This window comes from Loxodonta africana, chromosome 1 (assembly GCF_030014295.1).
Source record: "Loxodonta africana isolate mLoxAfr1 chromosome 1, mLoxAfr1.hap2, whole genome shotgun sequence".
NCBI classification, from domain to species: Eukaryota; Metazoa; Chordata; class Mammalia; order Proboscidea; family Elephantidae; genus Loxodonta; species Loxodonta africana.
This window is the reverse complement of record NC_087342.1, coordinates 2,273,253-2,286,324: the sequence shown is the minus strand read 5'-3', so window position 1 is coordinate 2,286,324 and position 13,072 is coordinate 2,273,253. Positions and strand designations below refer to the sequence as shown.

Sequence of the window (13,072 nt, the reverse complement as noted above, 5' to 3'; positions counted from 1 at the left end):
GTCGGAATTGACTCAATGGCAACGGGCTTATAGATGAGAAGGGCTGGGAGTGAGTGAGTTGTAAGGTTATTGTTAGTTGTTGTGATTGTCTATGGAAAAAATGAGAAAGATTTATGTAGGTAAAACCAATTTAGTGGCTTCTTGAGTATTGTGGATTGAGTTACGTTCCCAAAAAATATGTGTCATAAATCCTAACCTCTATGCCCGTGGTTATAATCCCATTTGGAAATGGGCTGTCTTCATTGTGTTAATGAGGCAGGATTAGTATAGGGTGTATCTTGAGTCAATCTCTTTTGAGATATGAAAGAGATTAAACAAGTGAGCAGAGGGAAGATGGGGAAGATAGATGCCAAGATACAGGGAGAGCTCCAAGGAACCAGAAAGCAGAAGCTAAAACGACAAGGACCTTCCTCTAGAGCTGACAGAGAGAGAAAGCCTTCCCCTAGAGCTGGCACTCTGAATTCGGACTTCTGGCCTCCGAACTGTGAGAAAATAAATTTCTGTTTGTTGAAGCCATCCACTTGTGGTATTTGTGTTACAGCAGCACTAGATAACTAAGTCTCAGCTCTTGTAACCTTTTTTAAGTAATAGGGAGTGTGAGTATTCTGTGATGATGGGTGACTTGTGAAATTACCTTGTTTTATAGTGAGCCTCGGATATGGAAGTGGTGGGTTAATACACCCTCTTCTTGGCATTTTGTTATTTGTCATGACTGTTAGAAAACCGTCCACAACAAATAATACAGAGTTCTAAAGGGCCGGGTAGGATTTCAAAGTGGCTTTTCAGAGTCTTCGGCTTTTATGGCTTTGGGACTCTGTATGCTTTTCTCAGAGATAGCAACTTCTCGGTTCTGGCCCCACCTGAGCTTCGAATGTGAATTATTGGCAAAAAGGGATATAGCCTATAAAGTGAAGGCTCTGGAGGTCGTGTGGGCTTTGATCTTGACTGAAATGTGTCCATGCTTCCTTTAACTACTAACAGCCTCCCATTTTCTTCAGAGAGGCCCGTTGTAAACGCTAATGTTTCCGTGCCATTGATGTTCCGAGGGGATGAAGTGGCTGAATTCCCACAGGAAGAGCTGCCTGTCAAACTGTCCCAGGTGCCAAACCCGCCAGATAGCGTGACTCTGGCCGGCAGTTTCCCAGCACACGTGTTTGAGCCGGCTGTGTTGTTAACACCACCCAGGCAGAAGAGCAGCTCAGAGTTCTCCCCTCTGCAGGATGGTAAGCAGGCTTCTTCTAAAGTTATATGTAAGGTAGTTGTTTTTTATGCTTCTCATATGTGATTTATTGTGTTCATTGTTACCTGATAAACAAAATATAAAAAGACATTCCACACATAACCTTTAAGCTGAAGGAGGAATTTTCGGGGTGGTTTGTATCGTGCCTGTTACAGCTACGGTGAAGCGTGATACGGAATTTTATTACGTATCTGTTCCAGTAGACGTTGTGATTATGAAGCTGTGATCAAAGGATCTAAGTTTTTAGCAATAAGATGCAGAGTAAGGGGAACCCCCTGTGTCCCTGTGGTCCAGGAGTGTAGGAAGGAGTAAGAAACAAGGGGAGACTATACGCCAGGGAGCAGTGGAAATTCTAGCAAGGAAAGGTGAGAACTGTGACTTTAAGGATTTTATAAGTCAGATCTGGTCATCATACTAACCTCTTTCTCATCAAATTTTTCAGGGCAGTCAGTTGAGGAAATTTTATAAAGAAACGCAATGGACAGTTAAAAATCGCTTCAGAGTCATTTTTGCTGCATAATGTAGAGTTTTGAATAAAATGTTAAAAATTTACTGTCACTCTTTAGCTCAGGTCTGCAGAAGGTCCATGGACTGCTTCACTGACTGGAAAATTATGTTTGTCCACATGTGCGTTTTTCTGGAGCTGTAACTTCATTTGATTATACAAAGAGTCTTTCAGTCAAAAAAGTTAAGATCCACTGTCTTAGACTCACCTCTGAAATTTTTAGAAAGTTTTATTCAGTCTTGATTTGCCTGAATTTTTATTTCTTCAAGAAGATCTTTGGGTACTCTCATACAGGGAAACAGAGGAAGTAACTTTTGTTGTCACTGGGATGTACAAATTTTGTCAGATTTTCTGCACGTCGATGTGTGTTTAAGATAGAGACCATAAAAGGTGAAGAAAATGACACCTGACTTTTCCAAAGTTTGTTTTGGCATTTGTATCGCACATGTGGAGCCCGTCAGATCAGTAGGGTAGTGGAGACAGTGCCAGGCTGAGGGTCAGAGTGCTGGCTGGCCGCTTGGCCTGCCCATCCCACCCGTCCCCTGACTAGCTGTGAGGCGTGGGGCTAACACACTTACCTTCTCTGGGTCTCAGTTTCCTTATCTCTAAAATGAGAGGGGTTTTCTTTATTTTTAATGTTGTTTCCAGCTCTGTAATATTTTGTGATTCGGTATTCCCTCTTTAGAGTGCTGGAGAGGTGTATTAATGCTGGCTAGATTTAAGAAAGTACGATCTCAATTCAGGTTACATTTTTGCTCTTCAAAGTGGTTTTCACATGTTTTGTCTGTTACTAATAGGTTTGTCAAATGATTTCTTCTTAGATATTGTAAATTATTTCTCATGAGTGATAGTCAAATAGTTTAAAGTTCCTTTAAGGAAACAGTTCCAATAAATATTTTTACTCTGGGCATAAACATGCTAAATGTTCATAAAAGCAAATTAGAGGGACTGCTGGGGACAACGTTTTGTTTACATCTTCAGCAAGCTCTGCCTTGAAAGAAGTAACACTTGTCTTAGTCGTCTAGTGCTGCTGTAACAGAACTACCACAAGTGGATGGCTGTAACAAAGAGAAATTGATTTTCTCACAGTGTAGTAGGTTACAAGTCCAAATTCAGGGCGTCGGCTCCAGGGGAAGGCTTTCTCTCTCTGTTGGCTCTGGAGGAAGGTGCTTGTGCTCATCCTTCCCCTGGTTGAGGAGCTTAGGTGCAGGGACCCCGTGTCCAAAGGATGCACTCTGCTCCTGGTGCTGCTTTCTTGGTGGTATGAGGTCCCCCTGTCTCTCTGCTTGCTTCTCCCTTTTATATATCAAGATACTGCCTCAAGACACAATCCGATCCTGTAGGTGGAGTCCTGCGTCACTAACACAACTGCCACCCATCCTCCCTCACTGACATCATAGAGACAGGATTTACAACGTAGGAAGATTACACAGTACCAGGAATCGTGGCCCAGCCCAGCTGATACGCACATCCTGGGGGACATGATTCAGGCCGTGACAACGCTGCGCGTTTCTCTTGCAGCGTGCTCACAGAGCTGCCTCTGAATGTGCACTCTGAATTGGCGAAGCTTTATCATCGTATTTTTCAGGCAGTTTGCGTGAGATACTTACATGTCAAGAGTGTTTCAGCTGAACTGGACGTGCAGGTGAAGATGGGAGATACGTTCGGGCCTTTCGTCAGCATTCAGTTTTGCTCTAGAGCAGTATTGTCCAGTAGAACTTTCTGGGATGATGAAAATGTCCCATTCCGTCTTTTGTTTAATGTGGTAGCTAGCCGCTGGCTCCCTGGGGCTCTCGAGACCTAAAATGTGACTAGTCTGACCGAGGCACTGAATAGCCGCCTCGGGCTCGTACGGCACTGTGTCGGACATTCAGACATTAGCTACCTCGGGCTTTTACAGCACCGTGTCGGACGTGCGGACGTTAGCCACCTCGGGCTCGTACGGCAGTGTGTCGGACGTTCTGACATTAGCCACCTCGGGCTCGTACGGCACCGTGTCGGACGTTCTGACGTTAGCCACCTCGGGCTCGTACGGCAGTGTGTCGGACGTGCGGACGTTAGCCACCTCGGGCTCGTACGGCACCGTGTCGGACGTGCGGACGTTAGCCACCTCGGGCTCGTACGGCAGTGTGTCGGACGTGCGGACGTTAGCCACCTCGGGCTCGTACGGCAGTGTGTCGGACGTGCGGACGTTAGCCACCTCGGGCTCGTACGGCAGTGTGTCGGACGTGCGGACGTTAGCCACCTCGGGCTCGTACGGCAGTGTGTCGGACGTGCGGACGTTAGCCACCTCGGGCTCGTACGGCACCGTGTCGGACGTGCGGACGTTAGCCACCTCGGGCTCGTACGGCACCGTGTCGGACGTGCGGACGTTAGCCACCTCGGGCTCGTACGGCAGTGTGTCGGACGTGCGGACGTTAGCGACCTCGGGCTCGTACGGCAGTGTGTCGGACGTGCGGACGTTAGCCACCTCGGGCTCGTACGGCACCGTGTCGGACGTGCGGACGTTAGCCACCTCGGGCTCGTACGGCACCGTGTCGGACGTGCGGACGTTAGCCACCTCGGGCTCGTACGGCAGTGTGTCGGACGTGCGGACGTTAGCGACCTCGGGCTTGTACGGCACCGTGTCGGACGTGCGGACGTTAGCCACCTCGGGCTCGTACGGCACCGTGTCGGACGTGCGGACGTTAGCCACCTCGGGCTCGTACGGCACCGTGTCGGACGTGCGGACGTTAGCGACCTCGGGCTTGTACGGCACCGTGTCGGACGTGCGGACGTTAGCCACCTCGGGCTCGTACGGCAGTGTGTCGGACGTGCGGACGTTAGCCACCTCGGGCTCGTACGGCAGTGTGTCGGACGTGCGGACGTTAGCCACCTCGGGCTTGTACGGCACCGTGTCGGACGTGCGGACGTTAGCCACCTCGGGCTCGTACGGCAGTGTGTCGGACGTGCGGACGTTAGCCACCTCGGGCTCGTACGGCACCGTGTCGGACGTGCGGACGTTAGCCACCTCGGGCTCGTACGGCAGTGTGTCGGACGTGCGGACGTTAGCCACCTCGGGCTCGTACGGCACCGTGTCGGACGTGCGGACGTTAGCCACCTCGGGCTCGTACGGCACCGTGTCGGACGTGCGGACGTTAGCCACCTCGGGCTCGTACGGCAGTGTGTCGGACGTGCGGACGTTAGCCACCTCGGGCTCGTACGGCACCGTGTCGGACGTGCGGACGTTAGCCACCTCGGGCTCGTACGGCACCGTGTCGGACGTGCGGACGTTAGCCACCTCGGGCTCGTACGGCACCGTGTCGGACGTGCGGACGTTAGCCACCTCGGGCTCGTACGGCACCGTGTCGGACGTGCGGACGTTAGCCACCTGGGGCTCGTACGGCAGTGTGTCGGACGTGCGGACGTTAGCCACCTCGGGCTCGTACGGCAGTGTGTCGGACGTGCGGACGTTAGCCACCTCGGGCTCGTACGGCAGTGTGTCGGACGTGCGGACGTTAGCCACCTCGGGCTCGTACGGCAGTGTGTCGGACGTGCGGACGTTAGCCACCTCGGGCTCGTACGGCAGTGTGTCGGACGTGCGGACGTTAGCCACCTGGGGCTCGTACGGCAGTGTGTCGGACGTGCGGACGTTAGCCACCTCGGGCTCGTACGGCAGTGTGTCGGACGTGCGGACGTTAGCCACCTCGGGCTCGTACGGCAGTGTGTCGGACGTGCGGACGTTAGCCACCTCGGGCTCGTACGGCACCGTGTCGGACGTGCGGACGTTAGCCACCTCGGGCTCGTACGGCACCGTGTCGGACGTGCGGACGTTAGCCACCTCGGGCTCGTACGGCAGTGTGTCGGACGTGCGGACGTTAGCCACCTCGGGCTCGTACGGCACCGTGTTGGACGTGCGGACGTTAGCCACCTCGGGCTCGTACGGCACCGTGTCGGACGTGCGGACGTTAGCCACCTCGGGCTCGTACGGCAGTGTGTCGGACGTGCGGACGTTAGCCACCTCGGGCTCGTACGGCACCGTGTCGGACGTGCGGACGTTAGCCACCTCGGGCTCGTACGGCACCGTGTCGGACGTGCGGACGTTAGCCACCTCGGGCTCGTACGGCAGTGTGTCGGACGTGCGGACGTTAGCCACCTGGGGCTCGTACGGCAGTGTGTCGGACGTGCGGACGTTAGCCACCTCGGGCTCGTACGGCAGTGTGTCGGACGTGCGGACGTTAGCCACCTCGGGCTCGTACGGCACCGTGTCGGACGTGCGGACGTTAGCCACCTCGGGCTCGTACGGCACCGTGTCGGACGTGCGGACGTTAGCCACCTCGGGCTCGTACGGCACCGTGTCGGACGTGCGGACGTTAGCCACCTCGGGCTCGTACGGCACCGTGTCGGACGTGCGGACGTTAGCCACCTCGGGCTCGTACGGCACCGTGTCGGACGTGCGGACGTTAGCCACCTCGGGCTCGTACGGCAGTGTGTCGGACGTGCGGACGTTAGCCACCTCGGGCTCGTACGGCACCGTGTCGGACGTGCGGACGTTAGCCACCTCGGGCTCGTACGGCACCGTGTCGGACGAGGTGCTTTAGAGTCATTGTCATAAATATTTTCTTGTTGTTAGGCGCTGTCTGTGTTGATTTGCCTTCATGTAAAAGGAGGAATTTAAAACGTTGCCTTTGGTATCTGACTTCTTTGACTTGGCGTAATGTTTTGAGGTTCATCCAAGTTGTTGTATGTAATGGTACTTCGTTCCCTCCTGTGGATGAGTCATGTTCTGTTGTATGTACGTATCACTATTTTTTTATCCATTTCTCTTTTGGTGGAGCACCTTTTGGCTGTTACGAATGATGCTACATGTGTTGATAATAATATATACATGTATACGTAGAGATACATATGTGTATATAGTGATATATATGTATATGTAAGTGATACATATATGTGTGTCTGTGTGTGTGTATATGTTTGTATATATGATATATGTGTGCCCTGGTGGCACAGTAGTTGAGAGCTCAGCTGGTAAGCAAAAGGTTGACAGTTCAAATCCACCAGCAGCTCCTTGGAAACCCTGTGGGGCAATACTGCTCCGTCTACCAGGGTCAATGTCAGTAGGAACCGACTCGATGGTACCTAACAACAACATATGTATGTCTTAGCCTGGAAGCTCAGCTGAAACCTGTCCTCCATGGGTGACCCTGCTGGTATCTGAATACCGTTGCCTTAGTTTCCAGCATCATAGCAGCACGCAAGCCCCCACAGTACGACAAACTGACAGATGCGTGCAGGAACATATATGTATATACATATATGTGTTTGGTTTTCATTTTATCTCCCATTTATTCTCTCTTTTTTTTTAAGCACCAGTTCCAGTTCGTATTTACATGTGGGTAAAAAAATTACATACAAGGTGGGAATCTTGTCCCACACTTCTAGCCCTACCCCCAATCATTTTTATCCTAACTTGATTTTTGTCTTTCTGGTGGTTATTTCTATAATTAATATAAATTCTGGTGAGCCAAAGCTTGACTGGCATAACTGTACAGTAGACAAACTTTAAATAACTCCTAAGTGTTCAGGCCTACTTCTCATTGCCTCCTCCCTGTACTTGCCAACTTTGAGCCCGTCGCCTTTTCAGCGTTCCCGCAGAAAGACAGGTTTTCACCTGGAGCTTCCTTGTGTTGTTACCCTTAGTTGCTGTCAGCTTGGCGCTGACTCACGGAGACCTTATGTTTGTGTGTAACAGAAGGAAACATTGCCTGGTTTTGCTCCATCTTCATGATTGTTGGTGTGCTTAAGTCCATTGTTGTGGCCACTGCGTATTTTGAATGCCTTCCAACCTAGGAAGCTCATCTTCCAGCACTCTACCAAACAATATTCTACTGTGGTCCATAAAGTTTTCATTGGCTAATTTTTGGACATAGATTGCCAGGCCTTTCTTCTTGTCTTAGTCTGGAAGCTCCACTGAAATGTGTCCACTATGGATGACCCTGCTGGTATTTGAAATACCAATGGCATAGCTTCCCTCATCATAGCAACATGCATGCAAGCCACCACAACACAACAGCCTGACAGATGGGTGGTGTATATACCACAACTTCCGTGTAGGATAAACATGTTTTGGGCTGTAGCTTCTGCCCAGTTGCATTCTTTCACACGCTTCCCATTCACTCTAACTTCCAGAAATTTGTTGAAAGACCACACTTGCTGAAGACTGTTCCCAGCCTTCCTCTCTACTGATAGGGGTTTATTTACTCTTATGCTTCCTTGCTGTTGTCTCAGTGGAAGGAGGCAAGGCAGATGTGTGCTCAGCCTGCTGTTGAACTAGAAGCGTTTCCCCTCCCAAGTCACTCTTTAGAATTCTACCTAAACCACTCTTGCTAAGGGCTCCGGTGACCTCCCCCATGTTACTAAGTCCTGTCTTTGTCTTGACAGGTCTTACAGTAGTATTACACATAGTTGACCATGCCCTCTTTTGTGAAACAATCTCTTCTCTTTATTTCCTTGATACCACTTTCTTGTCATATTTCTCTTATTTCCCTGGCTTTTCCATTTCAGTCCTCTTTGCTGGCTTCTCTTCCTTTAAAACCTGATCCTAAATGTTGAGTGCCTCATGTCTTAGTTCTGGTTTCTTTCTTTTCCTCATTCTACTCTTTCTCTCTAGGTAATCTCACAGCCTCCAGTGTCTTCTATATGACAGTGACTTCCAGTTTTGTATGTTAGCCCAAATATCTCTTTTGAGTTTATGACCCATGTCTTAGTCATCTAGTGCTGCCATAACAGAAATACCACAAGTGGTTGGCTTTAACAAAGAGAAATTTATTTTCTCACAGTCTAATAGGTTACAAGTCCAAATTCAGGGTGTCGGCTCCAGGGAAAGGCTTTCTTTATCTGTAGACTCTGGAGGAAGGTCCTTGTCATCAATCTTCTCCTGGTCAAGGAGCTTCTCAGAAGCAGGGACCCCGTGTCCAAAGGACGTGCTCTGCTCCTGGTGCTGCTTTCTTGGTGGTATGAGGTCCCCAACTCTCTGCTCACTTTTCTTTTATCTCTTGAGAGAGAAAAGGTGGTGCAGGCCACACCCCAGGGAAACTCCCCTTACATTGGATCAGGGAGGTGACCTGAGTAAGGGTGGTGTTACAATCCCACCCTAATCCTGTCAACATAAAATTATAGTCACAAAACGGAGGACAGCTACACAATACTGGGAATCATGGCCTAACCAAATTGATACGCACATTTTTTGGGGGGACATAATTCAATCCATGACGACCTATGTAACCGTTACAGGGCAAGGCTTCCCAGCTCAGGACTAAGCGCTGCCTAGGCTCTTACCGTCTTCTGACCAAGAATGACCAGGAGAGGTTCAGAGGTTCCACAGGAAGAAAGGTTAATTTCAGAAAAGGCTTGCGAGGGAGAGATGGAGAGGGGTTTTCACCTACACTAGCCTCCAGTCTCTCTGAACGAAGGACTTCTTAGGGCTGATAAAAAGGCATTATCTTATTCATTAGGTGGGTGGAGTTTTTCAGAAGGGGAGGGGTTATGAAAATCAAAGGCATGCGCAGTTGGAATTCGAGATGGATTTCCTCGTAGAGGTTGCTGGAACTAAGATGGAGTCTGTCACAGAGGCTGCTGGGATGTCGAACAGGACTTATTCTGGGATGTTGTGCATGTGTGATGTCTCTGGATCCTGGTTCGAATCCTGGCAAGGGATCGTTGTTCATGATTATCTCGTGTGGAAGGTCATTTATAGGTTACCTTGATTTTTACTGCACATGCTCTGTACCTGGTGGGGGACTTGAAAAACAACTCAGGAGGGTTATCAGTAATTTATAGCTGGTCAAGCATGCAGGGATAGGAAATATGGCCCCTTGTCTTGTTTTTGTTTGGGATCTTGTCTAAGCACCTACAGTTTTTTAGGCATAAGTAGTCCTTGAGTGCCAGCAGTAAAAGTTATATGGTGGTCTGTACTTAGGTTTAGATTCCGAGAATACTGACTCAGAGGTTATTTAATTACAGCTGGTCAACCACACAGGGCCTTGGAATGTAACCCCTTATCTTGTCTGAGCACCTAGTTTGTTAATCACAAGTAGCTCTCGGGTGCTAGCAGTCAAAGTGATATGGTGGTCTGTGCTCAGGTTTAAATGCCAAGAGTACTGAGTTAGAGGCTGTTTAATTATAGCCAGTCCCATCTCTTGCCTGTCTTGTGACCATCTACTTGAGTGACTGTCCGCTTGAGTAGATACATGCATGAATCAAAAGGCATTTATTTAAACTTAGCATGTTCAAACCGAATTCTTGATAACCTCCCTGCCCCAAATCTGCTGTTTTTCTTTTCTTTTCCATCTCAGCGAATGGCATCAGCGTCTGCTCAGTTCCGCATGCCTTGTTGATTTGTGTGTTTCCTTCTACCCCACTTCCAGTTCATCAGTCTTAGTTCTGTCACCAAAATTTTCCTCAAATCTGTTACTTCTCTTGTCTCTGTTGCCAACATACCTTAGTCAAAGCTACTGTCATTTTTCTCTGAAACTACTGCAGCTGTTTGCCAATCTCCCTGCTTCCATTCCTGCCACCTTCCAGTTATCTGTAGCCAGAGTGATCATTTTAAATATGAATCACATTGTTGCCACACCTTCTCCAGATGTCCACTGCTCTTAGATTAAATTATAAAATTCCTGACATGGCCTAAAAGGCTCGTCGTTAAATGGCCCCTGCACACCTGCCTGACCTCAGCTTTTTCCACTTCTCCCTCATCGGTGTGCTACAGCTAGACTGGCCTCCTTCTTGCTTTTTCCTATTTGAGGGCCTTCACATAAGCTGTTCTCTCTGCCTGTAATGCCTTTTTCTCTGCTTTCCGCTATATACTTAATCATTTTACATCTTACTTCCTCAGAGAGACTTCTAGATGCTGATAATCCGCTACAAGAGTCCCAGATATGAGTTAATATATGTGTTAAAATACAAGCTTGAAAGATAGTTTTGCACAAGGATACTGACAGATGTTTTAAGGAAGATAAACAGTCCATGCATTTGATCATTAGGGATGGCCTTTCTGGCATATGCCCTGCCGAGAATACTTGAGGTATTCAGAGGTCAAACCCTTCTATTGGAATACTTCTCTAACTTTACAATGATGGGCTCATGACACAACGATACTGTCACCAATTGCCAATCTGACACAAAGGGTCCTTGTCTTTTCCCAAGTAAAAGTACACGCAAAAGACAAACTTTATCTTTAGCAAGCTTTATTCTGCTTAAGTCAAGCAAAAGGAGTCATTGGGGACCTAAGTCTCTCCAAAAGATTGACTAGAAAAGGAAGCAAGGCTCGGGCTTATATGGGTTCGGTGGAGACGATAGAGTAATGACTATTTAGTCGGCTTCTTTCAAGGGGTGGGTACTTCTCGGAAAGGTGGTGCATGTTAATTAGGTTGCGAGGCATCTGGGATCCAAGATGGAACCTGCTGATATTCAAGATGGAGTCCTCTTGGCAGCCCTTGGCATCACTTATTATGGGATATAGTGCAAGCTCACTGATCTTTGGCACTACATCACCACCTTCGGAGGGCTAAGGAAGGTTAAACAGCGGTCACAGTTTGTATAATGAGGGAGGCTGTAAAGGAGGAAGGGACTAGGAAAACACTAAGAAGGCCTTATCTCATGTTGACAGGGTGTGGTTCCTGTTTACTGAACTTTTAGATGGTAATCTTTTAAAGGCTCTTTTGTTCTGCCAGCACAGTTAACCCTATCTGTCTCAATACTGCCAGCCTACTGCAAAATAATACACATATACTTATGATTTCTTATCCACAGTATTGAGGAGGACTGTTCAAACTCGTCCTGCCCCACGCATTCCTCCAACTGTGGAAATCATTGAGAAAGAGCAAAACTGGGAAAAGAAGACCTTCCCTCCTGGTTCAGACGTTCAGAACTCAAATGACGAGAATCGTCTCTTCACTCAGAGGTGGAGGGTTTCTCACATGGGAGAAGATTTGGAGAACAGAAGCCAGGCCCCTTTTGCCAGCCTGTCACAGCCCCTCTGCAATTCCCATTCAGACACTCAGCAGCCAAGAAACCCCGTGTTCTCAGAAGAGCCTCCAATACTGGGAGATGGGCAGCAGCTTAGAACAAATGAGGCGTTGATACAAAGAAAGGACATCATGGCACAGATTGCTAAGTTGGCACTTCAGAATTCAGCTATCAAGGCACATCTGAATAATATTATTGGGTCAGGGGGAGAGCAAGGAGATGGACCCCGGGAGTTAAATACACAGGAAAGTGCAAGCGACATGAGCGCTGTGAGTACCAGGCAGGACTGGCGAGGGGTACACTGGAGTTTAAGGGCATCACGGGGCATCATGAGGGACTTCTCTCCAGAAGTAATCCTGCCACGGGGTGGCTGAGGCTTTGACATAGCCTCGTTCTAAAATAGGTAGCCCTTGTTTCTCAGTATGTACTGCACATAAAATAAAGCAAGACAATATAAAATAAAAAAATAAGTGAATGAGAACAATAGGGCAAAGAGAAAATGTGTAGGAAAGCTAAGATTAAGCTAGGCGTGAAGTTTTAAATATAAAATGTAGAATTACTTGAAAGTTTGCCACGTACCTACACTGGAATGGAAAGCATTTCCAGTGTTAAAGTGGTTCATGAAAGGGAACTATGTGTAGTTGACGCTGAGTTCATTTCATGGAGAGTTGGTTTTTTAGGACATAGAGTGCATTTTCCCCTAGAAACAATGTTTTAAAGGGTTGTTAAAGTTGGACTTTAGTGTACATCCAGGACCCCTGGGGATCTTGCTAAAATGCAGTTTCTGGTTGAGCAGGTCTGGGGTAGACCTCTGTATCTCTAATAAGTTCCCAGTTGACGTTGATGCTGCTGTTTGGAGGACCACACTTTTGAGTAGCAAAGGTCTGCGTATTATGGTGCAGGAATTTTCTAAGTTAGATAAACCTGTGGGCTAACCTGGTAAACAAAACCTTTATGTCACTGTGGGAAGAAAACAGGTTCTAAGTTCCACTGAGGGATGTTTGTAGCATACTTTTGTGCTGGTCCCAGTGATGAAAGAGACTTCCTTTGACTTCTTGGTGACCTAAGATGGTGCCTTTCAGGCTTCCAGTAGGAAATGGAACAGTGTTTTAGCAGTGAGAAAGAGCTAGGCAGCTTCATGGATTAGGGGCTTCTGAGGTGACTGCTTTCATAAGGGCTTTAAAACAGTGGATCAGGGGCTTTAGTGAGGAAGCTTAGGGGGAGCTGGAGGGGCGAGGACCACCTGTCGGTAATGGCTCATGGGAAGCAGGGCAGCGTGGATATTGAGCCACAGAATTTGTGGTCAGAAGGGACTG

The 13,072-nt window shown here is 48.5% G+C and overlaps 1 protein-coding gene across 1 annotated transcript in view; it reads left to right on the top strand.

Annotated features, from left to right (window-relative positions):
• SPICE1 (spindle and centriole associated protein 1) overlaps nucleotides 1–13,072 on the top strand; it is a 102,153-nt gene that overhangs the window by 71,797 nt on the left and 17,284 nt on the right. Inside the window, exons 12-13 of the mRNA XM_010592948.3 lie at nucleotides 999–1,223; nucleotides 11,541–12,025. Coding sequence (XP_010591250.1) covers nucleotides 999–1,223; nucleotides 11,541–12,025 — 710 coding nt within the window. The remainder of the gene's footprint in view (nucleotides 1–998; nucleotides 1,224–11,540; nucleotides 12,026–13,072) is intronic.